At 53.7% G+C, this 18,069-nt stretch overlaps 1 protein-coding gene across 7 annotated transcripts in view; it reads left to right on the top strand.

Moving 5' to 3' along the window:
• Positions 1–17,699, top strand: part of DHRS3 (dehydrogenase/reductase 3) — a 38,529-nt gene extending 20,830 nt beyond the window's left edge. For 5 of the 7 annotated variants that reach the window (XM_027614390.2, XM_035727207.1, XM_027614364.2 and 2 more), the window contains 6 exons: positions 9,096–9,239; positions 9,888–10,007; positions 10,301–10,539; positions 12,940–13,123; positions 14,833–14,958; positions 17,185–17,699. In XM_027614390.2, the coding sequence (XP_027470191.1) occupies positions 9,156–9,239; positions 9,888–10,007; positions 10,301–10,539; positions 12,940–13,123; positions 14,833–14,958; positions 17,185–17,310 (879 nt within the window). In that variant the 5' untranslated portion in view covers positions 9,096–9,155 and the 3' untranslated portion in view covers positions 17,311–17,699. The remainder of the gene's footprint in view (positions 1–9,095; positions 9,240–9,887; positions 10,008–10,300; positions 10,540–12,939; positions 13,124–14,832; positions 14,959–17,184) is intronic. The other 2 variants (XM_027614382.2, XM_027614398.2) reach the window with 1 other exon arrangement.
• Positions 17,700–18,069: the final 370 nt, after the last annotated feature.

Here is an 18,069-nt window from a genome sequence, read left to right as displayed (position 1 = left end):
ATGGAGGCACCCTAAATATATATTACTAAGTGAAAGAAGCCAATCTGAAAAGTCTCTATATACTGTGATTCCAACCATATGACATTCTGGAAAAGGCCAAACTACGGAGACCTTAAAAGGGTCAGTTGTTGCCAGGGGTTGGAAGGAGGGAAGGATGAACAGGTGGAGCACAGAGGCTTCTGAGGGCAGTTGAAACTGTTCTGTATGAGACTGCGGTGGTGGATAAGATGTCATTATACATTTGTCCAAACCCCCAGAATGTACACCACCAGCAGCGAGCCCTAATGTCAACTATGGACCTTGGGTGATTGGGATGTGTCGGTGCGGGCTCATCGGCTGTAACAAGTCTACCACTCTGGGAGGGGATGTTGGTAATGGGGAGGCTGTGCAGGAGTGGGTGCAGGGGGTAAATCTCTGTATCTTTTGCTCAGTTTTGCTATGAACCTAAAACGGCTCTTAAAAAAAAAAAATCCTCCAATGGCCGCATATTATCTATGGATCAGACGCATGTTCTTGGTCCTAGTGGCCAAGGGCACTGTGTAGTTGGACTCTACCTCCACCCGTCCGTGCTACCATCCTCTCCTGGGGGCTCCACTCCACCAGCCCCAAGGTGGCTTAGACTCCCTTCCTTCCTTTCTCCAGGACCACGCTTCTGTGGCTGCTGCCTGGGAGGAGTCTCCTCTTTTCTCTGTGTGTGTCTCTTCTGTCTCTTCGAAGGACACCTGTCATTAGATTTTAGGGTCCACCCTAATCCAGGGTGATCTCATCTCAAGATCCTTAACTTAATTACATCTGCAAAGATGCTTTTTCCAAATGCATGGGTATCAGGGATCAGGAATTGGACGTATCTTCTTGGGGGACGCAAGTCAAGCTGTTACACACCCGCAGGGCAGCTGTGAGCACTCCATCTCAAGTGCCTGGAACGGGCACAGTCCCTCCCTCCTAGAGCTGTCAGAGGACTAGGTGAGAGCCTGCAGCGGGTGTCCCGCATGACGCTCATGGTTATCCCGGCCGTGCCCAAGGGCCAGTCCCAGGCGGCACGTTGCAGGGAGGAAGTCTCTGTCCAGGCTGTGGTCAGGGACTCGCAGGAGGAAGACAGTTGCTGCCTGATCTCATTTGAGGAGCTCCGTAACGGTCCTCTCCAACAGCGAGCCAGTGGGAGCCAGAACATTCTCGGCAGGCCGGAACAGGGAACGAAGGCAGCTCAAGCCTGTCCTGCCCGTCACTCGGGCAGCTCGGCAGTGCAGGGACGGGAAGGGGGAGCCAACTCTAGCCCAAGTGCCTGGCAAAGAGGCCCGGTGCTTTTGCCACCTCTGACCCGCTGGGGTCAGGCATCCGTGGTAGGACATGGGTAATGAACCTGAGGGCAGCGTACGGACAGGGATGTGTGGAGTGTGGAAACGGGGCTCCGGGAAGGGAAGGTGGAAAGGTTAGAAAGTCCAGAATGTCTCGAGGAGGTATCCCATCACTGTCATTGATTTTGAAGTGTTGCCTTTGGAAGAAGGGCTGGTAGGCTGGCGGCGTGTGTGGGTGGACCAGCTGGTACTCCCAATGGGTGGGAGCTAGAGGCAGAAACTGGGGTTCATTCCTAGAGAAAAAGCTTCTGTCCTGGAGAAGAAAGAGCTAAGGATCCAGAGCGCTAGCATTCAAACTTTATTTTATTTTTAGCAACAGAATCTTTGTAGAAATAGCTGTTCTAGAAAACTAATAAAAGTGTCCCAACTGGGGCGCCTGGGTGGCTCAGTCGGTGAAGCGTCTGCCTCCGGCTCAGGTCATGATCTCAGGGTCCTGGGATCGAGCCCCGCATTGGGCACCCTGCTCAGCAGGGAGCCTGCTTCTCCCTCTTGCTCTGACCCTTTCCCCTGCTTGTGCTCTCCTTACTCTCTCTCTCAAATGAATAAATTAAAAAATCTTAAAAAAAAAAAAGCGCCGCTGCTCTTGGGGCACCTGGGTGGTGCAGTCGGTTAAGCACCCGCCCGACTCTTGGTTTCCGCTCAGGTTCTGATCTCAAGGTCGTGGGATACTGCCCTGTGTTAGGCTCCACACTCAGCAGGGAGTCTGCTTAAGACTCTTTCTCCCTCCCCCGCACCAGAATGAATGAATGGATGGATGGATGGATGGATGGATGGATGGATGGATGGATGGAAATAAATAAATAAATATTTTCTTTAAAAACCTGCCCCTGCTCTGGATGGCCAGTAGGATGGGGCTGGGACCCTGTCTACCAAGCCTCCCACCCCTCAACAGCCCTCGGGGCTCCTCACTAGATTCCCCAGGGTTCCCAGAGCACAGCATAAAAACCTCTCCTGGGAAACCTTCCTACAGGATGCCCTGCAGCCCACTCTGAGGTTGGACAGTATTGATGATGGTCTCCACCTTCGTGGGCCAGGGGTGAGGACAAAGGAGTGTCTTCTAAGTCAGCTGGAAGGATGGAAATGGAGGGGTCTCTAAGATCCTGTGGTTCTGCCCCAGTTAAGGCTGTGGCTAGAAACAAGGCAGCGGAGTCCCGGTTCGGGTCTTTCAGTCAACTGTCACCCCGTGACTCCATTTTTATGGGGGGGTAGTGGGATCTTCTGCGAGCAAGGGGGGACCTATTTCTGTTCTTGGATTAATACGAAGAATAGCCAGCATTTATCATGTCCTTTCTGCATCTTCCAAGCCACCCTTTGAAATGAATAACCTTAATTTATAGAGAGGCTCCATGAGTTTGCTAAGTTCGTGTGACTCCTGAGTGGTAGATCAGAGAATTGAGCCCAACCAGTCTGGCTCCTGAGCCTGTGTTCTAGGTCATTCTACTCAAAAGGTAGAGGATCTCTTTTTGGACATGGACAGGACTAGGAAAGAAGGGGAAACTCAAAATTTAACTTACACTGGAGAGTACGTGTCCACGCTCTCAGCATTACCTGCCCGCACCCCTGTACACCGCTCACCCACCCCTTCCTGGGCACACTGAGTTTTGGTGTTTGCTCGTTGTCATCTGTCCACAAGGCTGGATTCTTATTAATGTTCTCCCACTGGAGGTGCTCAGAGTGGAGGAGAGCTGTGCACCCTCCAAATCATGACCTTCCCCCCACCACCCTGCCATGGTTCGTGGTCTCTGGGGGCGTATCTTCTTCCTTCTGAGAAGCCAACTCAGCACCACTTTGCTCCAAGACATGGAGCCCACGAGACATGAGCTGTTCTGCTAACGACCTTCCCAGGGACTTGGATCTTTCCGGGGCTCCCAATTATAAACAGATGCTCCTCCTGGGACCCACCCAGAGACCACCCAGCTCACGTCACGGGGGGGGGGGGGGGCAGGGGGGAACTGTGCTCTGCAGCTGAGCTCCACCAATGAATGCCAAGTCCAGGCACTCATGCAAGCCCCTTTGGGCAAAGAAGGCCAGGCTGGGTGGAGTAGAGTCACTCACTGTTCTCTGGTCAGCAGATTTTTCTAGAGACCTCCCCGGGCCAACGCCACGTGACAGTGTTAGCTAGCTTGTACTCTGTGGCAGGCCCATGCTGGATACTAAGGTTACAAGAAAGGAAGGCTTTCCCAGGGGAGGCTGGGATATCCACGAACAAAGGTTAGTGTTGGCAGCTGGGAATGTGTGTCCCAAGTCACACTGCACCACTGCTCCTAAGTGGTGTGACCTTGGGCGAGTCATTTTACCCGCCTGAGCCTCCTCTGAACAGAATAACTCTACCCACTCATGGAATGGTAAGGATGAAAGGAAAAAAACACATGGATGTACCCAGCCTGCGGAAAGCGCTCACTAGATGTTAGCTGCTGTATAATGGCACTGTTATTGTAGGGAGGACGGAAGGAATAACCAGAGAAGCTTCAGAACTGAGGGGGCATTCAAGCAGGGTTCTGTGGGATGTACAGGAGTCCACAGTAGCCTTTAAAACAGAGAAAAACAGCCTGTGCTGGGCACTGGGTAGGGTCACAGGGAACTCAGAATGAGTGAGATTTATTCCCTGCCCTCCAAGAGACAGGATCTAAAAGGGAGATGGTGACGACAGTGCACTTGGGGCCAAGTGCAATGTGTGAGGCGTGGGCGTAAACCCTAACTGTGGAACCTCTGGGAGCTTCCTCGCTCGTTCACACAACGATGGGGAGAGAGATCCAAATAGACAGCCACCTCACGATGGAGGGGAGCTCCCGAGAGGCAGCACCTGGGGGCTGGGGAGCAAGCAGGGCTGGGACCCGCAGTGCTGAGTTACCTGTGTGTGAAGGAGCTGTTTGGGGGACGACGTGTGTGGAAGTTTTTCTGCTGCCTTCCTTTCTTAAGATCATAAATAACGGTCGCCGTCCTTTAGAGGTAGTTTCTCAGTACACCCAGGCATAAAGAAGCAAACCACAATCAGCCACGATCCCACCCGAGACAACCCCTGCTCTTCCATAGCCTGGCGGCTTCCATTAACCTGGTAGGCTTTTAGGGGCGCCTGGGTGGCCCAATCGGTTAAGCATGTGCCTCTTGATTTCAGCTCAGGTCATGATCCCTGGGCCGTGGGATCGAGCCCCGCATCTGTCTCCCTGCTCAGCAGGGGAGGGGAGTGGAGTCTGCTTGCTTACCCCTCCCCACCCACTCTCTCTCTCTCAAATAAATACATATCATCTTAAAAAAAAAAAACCTGTTATGTTTTTAGAGTTGAGATTATCCTATATGGACAAGGCTGCAGTCTTTTTTTCCCCAATGTTAGATCCGTCAGCCTTTTCCTGCGTCGTGAACACTCATCATTCTAACAGCTGCAGATGAGGGTATATCAAGAGGCTGTGCTTATTTTCTCAGCTCTTTGTCTCCAGGAGGCAATGGCTTTTCTCCTACTGGGAGAGAGTGAATGCTGGTGAGAAAACTTGGTTCAAATCCCAGCGCTGTCCCTTAGTTGCTGTGCGACCTCAGACAAGTTGCTTAGCCTCTCTGGGCCGCAGTTTTGTCATCTGTACAATGGACATAACATAGCCACCTCATCGATCCCCAAATTTAAATGAGGTTCTCCCCACTTACTCTTTACCCCACTCGCCGTAATTTGTGCCGGGTGGTTTTCTCGCCCAGTCACTGCCCTCCATCACTGGAACGCTGGCTGCCTGAGGCAGACAGTGTGGGCCCACCGCCCCTGGGAGGCTGGAGGTCTTGCTCCCCTTCCCTGCACGTAGGCCAGCCACGCAGCCCGAAGGACGGGAGCTAACTGTTTCCCCCAGAGGGGCAGGGAGGCCGCGGATGGGAAGCCACCCTGAGCTTTTGAGGTAAAGTAAGGACTTCACAAATCTGTCCCCTCCTCAGGCTGCTCATCCCACACTCCTCGGACCCCTGCCGCCTGCCTGCCCGTCCTCTCCCTCGTTCTGGTGCTGGGTGGGGGACTCTTGTCCTGTCGGCTGCCCAGGTCACCCACGGGTGACCCTGGACAGGCACCACAGGGGCAGGCCTGTTGGGCTGAACCTGCCGGTTCCCTGCTCGGTGCCTCTGGGTCCTCAGAGGGGTCTGGGCAGGGGACCGGAGGAGGAGAAGCCAGGAAGGGACAGTGGCAGGAGCAGCTCCAGCCGTTTGTTCCCTCCGCTCTCTCCCGCACCTCCCATTCCCGGAACACCAGCCCTGGGCCACCCAGCGAGGCAGGCACGCACAGGCCGGAGGCTCATTTTCACCTGAGACTGACCCCTTGCCGCCTTTCAAGGGTCCGATCTTCTGACTTGACTCTGTCTCTCACAGCTCAGCCCCAGGACAGTTTTGAGACTCTGGGGAAATCTGGATCTCACTGAAATCTTGGTCCAAGCAGACTCTGTGTGGAAGGTTCTGGGACCCTAAATGGCTCCGTCAAGGAAGATGGGATGCTCTCAGCCTTGAACCTCCTCCCAGCCCGTCCCACGTGTGGCCCCAGACATTCATTCACTCAGCAAACAGCCCGTGCGTTCCCGGGCACTGGAATACGGCGATGAACAAGTCAGACTTGAGGCCCGCAGGGGGCTCCCAGCCCAGTGGGCTTGGGGTGGGGTGGGCAGAAAGCAAACCTGTCCTAGTGCCTGGGCAGAGGTGGGGGCTCTGAGCACAGAGCGTGAGGAAGCCAGCCCCCCACGGCATCCCCCACAGACCCCGAAAAGGAAATGGTCAAACCTGGGGGTCCTGCCTGGGTGTATCCCCTGCCCATGGTAGACGAGGGGACCCAGCTTTCATTTTACCCCCTTACTCCAGCCCCTTTCCCTCTTCAGGGTGTTCTTCCAGCCATGTAGACAGTCCTGGCCTCCCTGGTTTCCTGGCTCCTGGTTTTCTGGGCAGACCAGGGGTAGGGGGATTTGTGCTCTACACTCCTTGCCCTCTCTGAGAACTGGGGGGTCAGGAAGAGTTAGTTAATCCGGTCAGGAGCCCCTGGGCCCTTTGTGCCCCTTCTGCTGGAATCCCACGCATACCTGCTTGTGCCGAGAAGCAACCTAAGGTTCCCAGAACGAAGGGCACCCTATCCGTGCCGCTGCTCCAGACCTTCTGAGGTGATCACTTGTGCTCCTAGGACCCCTGCACCTGCCAACACCCCATGCCAGCTTTAAGCTTCCCCCTCTCTCTCCACTTGTCCAGAAATTCTCACAGTCCCCAGAGGCATTGCCTTCTGCCAGACCCCAGGGGCCTGTGCAAGCCCCGTGGTCCTCTTCCCCATAGGAGCTGGAGGTAGGATACAGTTGGGGCAGGGACCGGAGCAGGAGAAAGGAGGCCAAGGATCACCCTCACCTCAGGCTGACATAGTCAGAAATTAGGTGGAAGGGTAGATAGATGATGGGAGAGAGTGAGTAGAAGGAAGGAAGGAAGGAAGGCTGGACAGACAGGGGGGGTAACAAGAGAGGATGGAAGGAAACTGGGTGACAATGACCACAAGGCAAGGGTGAGGTTTGGTGGAGCGGAGGATGCTTACACCCAATTGCCTGCCTACAACAGATGTTTGTTTTCTTCTTCCTGAAGTGAATCTCCCTGCCTCTCCTGGGGGAGCATATTCTTAGTCTGTTTTTAGTTCAACAGACAAGAAAGTGTTCCTTGGAGCCTCCCTAATTGCAGTCTGTTTGCCGCTGATGGACTTTTGTGGTCATGGAGAGCCACGGATGGAATCCTTCCTTCTAAAACCCTTCCTGTATTTTAAGACTTCAATTGCAAGAAACAAAGTGCTCGGACGAGGTGGGGTCTTCAAACCAGGCTTTCCCAGGGATGTTTCAGGAGTTGAAAAAAATGCTTTTATTTTCTTTTTGAAATTATTTCGGAAGTTTTAAAAACTCTAATTAAAAAAGCAAATCCATCGGAGACCCCCAGCTCTTGTGTGTATCCTGCCAGTTACACCCTTTTGGGGCCCTTTCCGCTTAAGTAAAAGTTCTGAGATTTTAAGGTGCACAGCTGATAAACTGTTCCCACCTCCAACTACTTGTCTGTGTGACTTTTCCTCCTCCTGTGTCACAAAGCAGACTGGAGAAATCCATTGGATTCTGGGCTGGTGTAATTGGGGCCACGTCTGTAACTCCCACTTGAAAATGTTTGCCTGCCCAACACAGCTTTTCCCTTCTCATTAGTTGTTTCTAGAGGAAGAAAATATGCAGTTGGACATGTAATTTCTTCCTTTCCCTCATTTCACACACTGGGTTTCATGTTGAGTTTTATTTTTCAAGGAGGAATTTATTTTTTTTTTAAGATTTTATTTATTTGAGAAAGACAGAGAGCGAGCATAAGTAGGGGGAGGGACAGAGGGAGATGGAGGGAGAGAAGCAGACTCCCCACTGAGCAGGGAGCCTGACGTGGGGCTTGATCCCAGGACCCTGAGCCACCCAGGTGCCCTTCAAGGAGGAATTTCATTGATAATTTTATTTTATTTATTTATTTTTTTAATGAATCTCACCAAGAGGGAGTTTTTTTGTTTTTTTGTTTTGTTTTGTTTTGTTTTGTTTTTTTGACAGAGAGAGACACAGGGAGAGAGGGAACACAAGCAGGGGGCGTGGGAGAGGGAGAAGCAGGCTTCCCGGGGAGCAGGGAGCCCGATGTGGGATCATGACCTGAGCCGAAGGCAGACCCTTAACGACTGAGCCACCCAGGCGCCCCTCATTGATAATTTTAGAAAGAAAGAAGAAACAAAAATAGAAACCCATTAGACTAATCCCTAAGAAAACCTTGTCTCTTCCTTTTTTTTTTTTTTTTGAGATTTTATTTATTTATTTCAGATAGAGAGAGAGAGAGAGAGAGAGAGAGGGACAAGCAGACTCCGTGCTGAGTGCAAGCCAACTTGGGACTCTATCTCTCGACCCCAAGATCATGACCCGAGCCAAAATCAAGAGTTGGATGCTTAACTGACTGAGCCTCCCAGGCTCCCCTCTGTCCCTCTGCACTGAGGATTCTTAGTTCCCCAGCTTCAGGCCCTTTTACCAACAGGGGCCTCTCTCTCATGTCATGGGGAGGTAGGTGGGTTGTTCTTACTTAGGTCAAGGTTGAGAATTAGCCAGGCTTCTCTTCTGAGCCTTTTATGGCCAGCCATTCATAAATTTGTCCCACCCCGTTAGGAATCCATTTATCAGCCCTACCAGGGTCTCCTCCTGGTGTGGCGGGTTCCACATTCATTACCGGTAGGGACGGCAGCATCTCCTGCTCCATAGAAGCCTGGTGCCTCTCCTCACGCCCTCCTTCCCAGGGGGCCCGCAGCGAGGTGGGGAGCCTCATTTCGCCTCCGTGGGCCTCACGGCCAGGACCTTCCAGTCCCTTCTGGTGGCTGGTGCTCATAAACCTGGCTCTAGCTCTAATGTTCCTGAGAGCATTCCAGAACACCGTAGAGAAGGAGTTCTGCTGTGGCTTCTGGAATCGAGCTGGCAGAGGGCATCCTATGGAAAGCAACGTCTAAGAGGGACTTGTAAATAACACATCAATCGATCGGTCATAAATGGGCTCAGAAACTACTCGTTCCTTTCAGAATAGGCTTTATCCCTTTAGAAAAGCCTATTGTCCATGTGCTTTTGCACATGCTCTTTGGATGCAATCAGGGAGGCCAGTTACTTCACTTGCCCATTACTCGGGCAGAGTGCTGAATTTCTGATGCCAATCACTGAATCACAACGGCTTACCCAGTGACCACTTATCAGTTCTGTCATCCTCTCCTTCCAGATCGTCCTCTGGGGCCGGACTGAGAAATGCCTGAAGGAGACGACGGAGGAGATTCGGCAGATGGGCACCGAGTGCCACTACTTCATCTGTGATGTGGGCAACCGGGAGGAGGTGTACCAGACGGCCAAAGCTGTCCGGGAGAAGGTCAGTGGCCTAGAAGGGTCTGTCCTGAGCTCGGCTACACCCAGGAGAATGCCAGCCAAAGAGATCAGTCGCACCTGGCCTGGGAAAGAGCATTGCTAATGGCAGAATGGCTGTTTCCGGGGCATCTTTGGGGACTCTCCTGGGAAGCTGGACCCTGCTGTGTGTGCGTGAGCGTGTGTGTGCATGTGTGTGCTACTCGGGGCGGGGATAAGGGGTGTGGGTTGATTGCATAACAGGAGTAATCCCCTGTTGCCCTCTTTGGAAGTTTAGACCTTGTGAGTTTCTGTCCTAGAGCTTGGGGGGCAAATGTCCCATTGCTGTCTGGGAAAATCCTTGTCCTAACTCCAGCCATCTGTTTACACTGAATGTCTCAGTGGAGCTCTAAGGGAGCAAAAACCACCCTGTTTGGTATCTGGCACATGGTGAATGTTAACTGCTTTTATGTAACAATAACCCCGTTGATTACAAACCTGCTGTGTACTATAAAGTCTTTCGGACCCTCAGATCGACCCCGGGATGGCTGGCAGCCCTGTCTCACAAATCCAGGTTGATGTCTGGAGAGACGATGTGGCTGTCCAGCGGCACACAGCCAGTGTTGAGGGGGCAGGTCCCTGTGCCCTAACGGCCCCCTGGCCCCCTTGCCCGCAGGTGGGCGATATCACCATCCTGGTGAACAATGCTGCTGTGGTCCACGGGAAGAGCCTCATGGACAGTGACGATGACGCCCTTCTCAAGTCACAGCACATCAACACCCTGGGCCAGTTCTGGGTAAGGGCTGTCCCGGGCCACAGCCAGCCCCGGGTGTGACAGTGACCCGTTCCTTCCCTCCCGGGTGCCGTCTGGGCGTGGGGAAAGGGTCACCGGGGCCGGGGCATGTGGACGTACAGGAATGTGGTGGTCAGGGCCCTGCAGCGGACAGGCCTCGGCCCCCTCCCCTCCCCTCCCGTCCTAGGAGAGCTCATCATCGGCGGGGCGCGTGTGCCCCGGGGTGGCCCATTCTCCCCCGAAGAAGTTTAGAGGGGCTGCTGGAGGCCCTACACTGACCTCCCGCCCACCCTCAGACCACCAAGGCCTTCTTGCCGCGGATGCTGGAGCTGCAGAATGGCCACATTGTGTGTCTCAACTCCGTGCTGGCACTCTCCGCCATCCCCGGCGCCATTGACTACTGCACGTCCAAAGCCTCGGCCTTCGCCTTCATGGAAAGCCTCACCCTGGGGCTGCTGGACTGTCCTGGAGTCAGCGCCACCACCGTGCTGCCCTTCCACACCAGCACCGAGATGTTCCAGGGCATGAGGGTCAGGTGAGTGAGCGGGGGACTCACCTCCCCACCCTCACCCCCCAGCCCTCCACCCGCCCCCCGCCACGGCCCCCAGCAGATCGGACCAGGGCCAAGCGGCGTACGCGCGTGGAGAGCTGACAGTGAAAACTATCTCCGGCGCCCTTTATCTTTGGCTTTGTAGTCTCAGACCCGATTCTCCATCTGCAGGGCAGTGGGTTACCGTAGTGCTTCAGGGTCCTGCTTCTTGGGTCAGGGGACTTTTATAAAGTATCAGTTCTATATGCATGGGTGCTGCGGAATATTCCCCAACTATCAAAAGAGAACAGAGTGTTCATCCATGAACAGCACAGATGAATCTCAAAAGTCTTATGTGGAGCAAAAGAAGCCAGATGCCCAAGAGTGCCTTCTGCATGAAGGCACCGTATGAAGCTCTAGAGCCAGGCCATGGCAATAGAAGTCAGCGCAGTGGCCGTCCCTGGAGGGCTGGGGACATAGCTTGGGAGGAGGCACAAGGGAACTTTCTAGGCTTTTAAAAATGTTCTCTCTTCCTGATCTGAATGGCGGTTACGTAGGTAAAAAGTAATCATGCTATACCCTAAAGATTTATGCCTTTTTATTGTATGCAAATTATAGCTCAATTTAAAGAAATACTGAAGCCCAACCACCTCTCCTCCAGGCCAGTTAAATCAAAGGGATTGGGAACCCTTGGTTTAGAGCTCATGCTTTGGTGCCAACTCACCTATACCTGTAATGTCCCCTGTGACCCTGGGTCCAATTAGTCCCCACTGCAGCCTCCATTGCTCATCTATAAAATGGGATGATGAGAGGGGCATCTGGGTGGCTCAATCGGTTAAGCATCCGACTCTTGATTTCTGCTCAGTTCATGATCTCAGCGTCATGAGATCGAGCCCCACATCGGGCTCCATCCTGGGTGTGGAGCCTGCTTAAGATTCTATCCCTCTGCCTCTGCCCCTTTCCCCTCCCCCCAGCTTGCTCGCTCACTCTAAAAAAAAAAAAGAAAGAAGGAAAAAGAAAAAAAAATGGGATGAGAAGGGTGTCCACACCTAGGGTTCTGTGATAAGGATAAAATGGGACCTGGCACGCAACCCCACGTGTGTATATAGTACATGCCCAATAATTGGCACTATAGTGATGTGGGGTTGTGAAGGGGCATAAAGTCATAGGTAAATGAAAATGCGGGCTTACCCAACAGCTACTTTCCTTGCTTTTTGCAACATGGCATACAATTATAGATTTGCCTTCCAAATTATATACATCAGCTTCTTCCAAAAACGAGGATGACGTGGAGGGTCCTGGTGGGAATCGAATGAGTCGGCCAGTGGAGGACCTTTCGCAGAGAGCAGACCATATGGGGATCCCTCAGTCCCCCCGAACTGTTAGTATCGAGAGTGGTTTGGTGACACCCCCGCATCTCTGCACTTGCAAAATCTTGAGCCAGTTTTGCTACCTCTCTGAGCCGTACTTTGCTCCCCTGTAAAAGAGTGGAAATCATTTTTCCCTCAGGGGCTCATGAGAAGGGATCGAAGTAACACACAGAAGGTTCTGGTGCAAAGCCTGGCACATACCTGTCTTTACCGACAGTGAGCATCTCCAAGAAGGCGTAGGTGATTAACCTTCCTCACAGATCATACCTTCCGCGCGCCACTGAAATTTCCACCCGACTCACGTGCCAAGCACTGTAGATTCCGTACGTGGAGGAGGTTGGATTAATGACAGTTAATGTTCCGTGTTGGCTTCCCCCCCACCCCCATCTCCTCTTGGTTTGGCTTCTTTTCATCTGGGCACACGGGAGGTGCTCTGTAAATGCAGCAGGGGCAATCCAGGGTTTGCGCTGGGCTCCAGAACATGGAAGTGGGCGGGATATCAGCAGACCTCTGGCAGGGTGCCTGTCTCACCTTCTGGCAGCCTCCTCTCCAGCGCATTAAGGAAATGCGAGGTTCCCCCAAGCCACCTTTCTACAGTGGTTCCGAGTGGGGGCCCACACAGCCTCGGGCCAAACCCCAGCTCTGTGTGACCTTGGACAAGTTACTTTAGCTCTTCTGTGCCTTGGTTTCATCTCTAAGAAGGGATTGGTAATGTACCCCCTGCTTCACAGGTTAGATGAGCCCCGAGGTGGGAATCCACTAGCCTGCCTGGCAAGTAGTACGCACCAGGTGAAGGTTAGTTACCTGTGGATGTGCGGCTGAGCACATCTGCGCACACTGTGGGGAGAGTCATAAAGGGGTGATTGGTGTTTAACCAACTCCCATTTCTTAAAAGAAAAAAAGAAGAAGAAAAAGAAAAACATTGGCTTCCTCCCCAACCATGAAAAAACTGATGGGCTTTCTGGCAGGAGCGAGTCGTAGAGGTGGGAGCTCTTGTCTGCAAATCGCTATTTACTGATCTTGTTCTATGTTCCAGCCACAACAGCTACTTTATAAACGCAGCTGCATTTGGCCCTCAGCAGCCTCGTGAGAGCGCTCTTGTTCCCATTTCACAGACGTGGGAACTGAGGCTCAGAGGAGCGAAGTTACTTGCCCAGGGCCACACAGAGGGAAATCGGCTGAACATGCTTCTTCCACAAGTCTGGGCTGCCTCCGTGGGGGTAAAGGCTCTGCCTGTTCCCTGTGTACCCATCCCACCCACCAAGAAGGAAAGAAGGACCCTCCAGAGGGCACGCTGGCATCCTCTGTCAGCTTCTCCTGCAGGGGTCTTACTAGGAAGGGCCCCCCTGAACCCACAGAACTTGGCCTCTCCATCCTGTCTTCCCTTCCCCCAAGTAGCGAGCAGGACTGGCCCAGGTCGGGGCTGGAAAACCAGACTGTCCGCGGTGTCTGTCCCGGCCTCTGTGAGTGGCCTCAGCGCATTCAGCTCTGCAGGCTCCCAGTGGCTGCCCTTCTAGATCGCAGGGCTGTGAGCATCTTGGCTGCATGTTGGGATAGCGAAGGAAGCCCCTGGCGGGGAATGGGGTCGGGGGGGACACCCACGGGTTCTCTGAGGCCAACCCAGCCCATGCTTGGGTCCCAAGAGTTGCCTTTGCTCCAGGTAACATCAGCTCTGAGTGACTTACTGCCCTAAGTGCTCCTGGGGTCCGAACGGCACACAGGCCCTCTGTGGGATCGAGGTCAGCCCTGTGCCTACAGGCCCAAGAGGGATGGGACAAGCTGTGAGGGAGGGCGAGGACAGAGCTTTGGCCTGGGGCCCATGCTGGCCTGGCTTGAGCCCTTAGCCCCCCGCCCCCCTTAATCTCCCCCAAAGCCTCAGCTTCCTTCCCTATAAATTGGAGCAAACGGCTCCTGATGCATTTAGCACGGGCCTGGCACTTAGGGAGATGTGTGGGTCTCCGGTCGGAGGCCTCTGAACAACTGAACAAGCATGAGAAAGCTCCCTGGCATTTCTTGTATTCAGTGGTTCATTTACCAACCCCATGGAAAGCACTCTGTCAATGTTTGGATGGCTCAGTCAGTGAATCAATGAATCAGCGAGGGAAGCAGCAAGCTGGGCAGAGTTCCCGTAGACCCCTGCCTCCAGACAGGGCAAGCAGGACACATTTGGGGAGCAGCAGGTTGTTCGGTGTCCATCCGTTCGGTGAGCATTGATTGAGCACCCACTATGTACCAGACTCTGCACAGAGGGGATAGAACAGAGAGCAAGACTGACCAGACCTCTGCCCTTGTGAAATGCACAGTCCGAGGCGGGGAGACAGGCCATGAGCAAGGAGACAAGCAGACAAGCAAGGCCATTCTAGAGGCAGCCAATGCAGTCAAGGGAATTAGCAGGGGGAGGAGATCAGAGGCCACCCCGAGGGGACGGGCCGAGAACCCTCTCTGAGGGGACAGCTGGTGAAAGGCCCTGAGCCAGCAAAGAGTTTAAGTGGCAAGAACAGAAAGGCTGGCCAGGATTGCTGGAGCAGAGTGATAAGGGCGAGGGGTCAGGCGGTGGGTGAGCGGGGCCCACAAGGAGGAAGGCGGTGCAGGGCACTGGGAGCTCTGGGAGGGTCTGGGCCAGGCAGCGCCATGATCAGAGTGACATTTTAGATAAAGGATCCCTGGGAAGCATTTTGGAGAATGGGTCCCAGGGGATGGGCTACAAGATCTCCATTCTCAAGGGGAGACTCACTGGGGAGAAAAGGAAGGGGGGACTCCCACCCCTTCTGGGGCAGCAGGTGGGGGGGTGGGCAGAACCTTCTAAAGGGACTCAAGTCTCCCAAAGAGCAGACACCAGAAGGATGGGCCAGATTTGTTAGCCACGGAGGTGGTCAGCAGAAACACTGGTTTCTCTAGAAGAATCCCCTGTCGTTTCTTCCTGCGTCAGGTTCCCCAACCTCTTCCCGCCGCTGAAGCCCGAGATGGTGGCCCGGAGGACGGTGGAAGCCGTGCAGCTCAATCAGGCCCTGCTCCTCCTCCCGTGGACCATGCATGCCCTCATTATCTTGAAAAGGTAAGGGCTGGGGGGTGGGGAAGGGCAGCTCCGAGGCAGGCTCACGCTGGCCATTTCCCCTTCTGCTGGGGAACCCGGGTGGGGAGGGGGCGGCAGGCAGGAGAAAGGATGCGTGTGATAGATTAGTCATGTCTGCCGTGGGCACGAGAGCGAACAGAGGTGGTCTGTGTGCCAGGGATTTCCTACACTTAGGATAGAGCCGCAGTTCTGAAACTTGTGGGTCTCAGGACTCCTGTACAATCTTAAAAATTAGAGGAACCCGAAGCCCCCTGCTTTTTTATGTGAGTTGTATCTGTTATCAGTTACCATATGAGAAATTAAAATGGAAAAAGTTTTACAAGATTTATGTATTTGTTTATATTTAAAATACTTATTCATTTATAAACAGCAGTAATAAATCCATTTCCATCCTTTGTTGACATAAATATGATATTTATATAAAAAGTGTATTTTCCACCAAAAATAAAAGTAGTAGGAGGAATGGCATTGTTTTGATTTTTGCAAAGTTCTTTATTGCCTGACTTAATTGTAGACAATTGGATGCTTAGATCTGCTTCTGATTTTAATCGGTTATGATATCACATGTCACCTCGCTTCCAGAAAACTCAGCTGCATGTGGGAGAGAGACGTATGGAGGCAAATACGCCTTAGTGTTATTACAAAAAAAGTTTGACCCCTGAAGAGGTTTCAGGTACCCCCTGAGGGTTCCTGGGCCACACTTTGAGAACCACCGTTGCAGAGACTAGTACTTAGCCCCGAGGTCCAGGAAGTTCAATCTAATGGGGGGAAAAGAGGGATCTCAATGTTTGAGATTCCCAGAAACGCTCCAGGGCTGTCAGGTGGGATGTACCAGGAGGTAGGCTTTAAAGAGGAGATCATCCTCCTTCAGAATCGGCCCAGCATCACATTTCCTAGAACTCTCTAGACTCTGAGCAGCACACCCTGCCCCTCCCAGCCCTGCCCTGAATGGGCGGCCATTCCAGGTGTCCACCTAAACCTGCTGCTTCAGGGAGAGCTTGGACGCTGGAGCCCCGTGACCGTGGACTCCTGGCTCCTCTGGGCCTCGTCTCCTGCCCCCAGCCCCCAGCTGACTGGACCCCTCTGACCTGAAAGGCCTTTTCAGGAAGTGAAGGACCCAGGTGCCTTCATGAGATATCAAGGCCCAGGAAACCGGTTCCCCTCTGGCTGTGTGTCTACAGCTGAGGAGCTGCTCCAACTGCAGGCATGGGGACCTCCTCACGGAGGGGACACATCAATCAGCCCAAACTCATAGCTCTTTCAGAGACACCTGAAGGGTGTCAGCGGCAGGGGGCACCTGGGGGCATTTGGGCCACATCTTGGCGTCCCTTAGGCCGTCCTGACTGTTGCTCTGAGATGCTCCTTGCTGCCTCTGTGAGCCCCTAGGAGAGTAGAGACTGCCACCCTCCACCGCAGGGAGCGTCTCAGAAGCCTTTCTGAACATTCTAGAGAAAAGCTGGTTTGTCTAGAACATGTCAGTGTTTCCCACAGTAAGCCCCCAGCCTACATTCCCTCTTCTGTCCCCCACTACTTTCCACAGGAAACAGAGGCCACCCCCTTCCCAGCCCCTGCACGGTACCCCCTTTTCACCGTCCCAAGAAAAATCTTTACAAGCTCAACTCTAGAGCCACCCACACCCCAGGGAGCCTTCCAGAGCCCTTCCCATCCTTCACCAAGGCCGGGGTCTTCCCATTTAACAAACGGACTGAGCCCTGCGTGTGGGGCTTGGATCAGAGACGAAGTATCTCCCTCCGAGGCAAGCATGGGCCTGACAAGCAAACAGCAAGGACACCGCAGGGCCCACTGGGGAAGCAGAGGGGCTGTGGGGGAGCCCGAGGAGAGGCCTGGGGGTGAGTCTGGGAAGTTTCCCTGGAGGAGGTGACGGCAGTACCTAACTCCTCGGTCCCACACAGCAAATATTTGTTGAATAAGCAGCACGTGGAGTTAATTGCTCTCTCAGATATCTGTTGGCCCCAAAATGCTAAGAATGTGGCTTTGAAAGTTTGTTTCTACCACCCACCTTTACCTTGGAAACATTGTCTATCCACTCACTTGAAAGCCCTTCCTCCATGGAGGGCGGTTGGGGGTGCGGCGCGGTTTACGGGAACCATTGCTCTACTGCGTGGTCCTCCGTGGCCAACGGTGACCTGGCCACTGGCGCCCCTACTAACCATCTTCCTTCCTCCCCCTCCACCCCCACTCCCCCAGCATACTCCCACAGGCTGCACTGGAGGAGATCTACAAATTCTCAGGAACCTACACCTGCATGAACACTTTCAAAGGGCGGACATAAAGGCCGGATGCAGAGACACGCTCGCAAGCCACGGAACCTGAGGGGGCCACGGTGCTGGGCACACACCCACGCGCCTGTCCCTTGGCACACTTCTGCTGGGTGAGCAGGACTGCTCCTGGCCCCAGGAAGAATCCGGGTGCCCCCCCCCAGGCCAGCCCCAGGACCTTTGCACAGGACTGACGGGTGTAACTCTGACCCCCATGGGGAGGCGAGAAACCAGCCAGCAGCCACCTTGACACTTTGATACATTTCTAATTCTGTAGAGTTTATTGTTAAATTGCTTCTCGAGTCTAACCAGCCTTAGCAGTGTGCCTAGACTGTTGCCAGAGGGTCTATACCCAGATGCTCTCCTTTCCGAAATCCACCCATCCTCAGCTTGTGCAAACTGGTTGAATGGCAGGAATGAAAAATAAAGAGATGGTTTTTGCGAGTTCCTTTGTTGAAATCCCCGACCCCTCGTCCTTGGCAGTGGGGAGGGGACCGATCCCCACCACAAAACCCCATCCTTTAAGAGACGGTCGGTCTGCTCGGGGTCCCCAGGCGCCAGGAGTGGAGCGGGCAAGAAGAGGAGGGCAGAGATGGCGAGAGAAATTGGGGCCCGTGCCTGGGGTATGTGGTTCCTTGCCGCCTTTGCCAGGCCCCTCCCAACAGCCATGGGTTGGGGGCACTTGGCCTCGCCACCCACAACCGGAATGCACTAGTCTGCAGAGAACTGCCCTCTGCCCTGCCACAGCCCCACCAGCCGCAAAGCGACCAGCCCGGGAGAGCGGAACCAGTCCTTAGTGAGCACCCACTGAGCG

The sequence above is a fragment of the Zalophus californianus genome, chromosome 4 (genome assembly GCF_009762305.2).
Source record: "Zalophus californianus isolate mZalCal1 chromosome 4, mZalCal1.pri.v2, whole genome shotgun sequence".
In the NCBI taxonomy this organism is placed as follows: domain Eukaryota; kingdom Metazoa; phylum Chordata; class Mammalia; order Carnivora; family Otariidae; genus Zalophus; species Zalophus californianus.
This window is presented reverse-complemented; position numbering and strand designations above follow the sequence as displayed.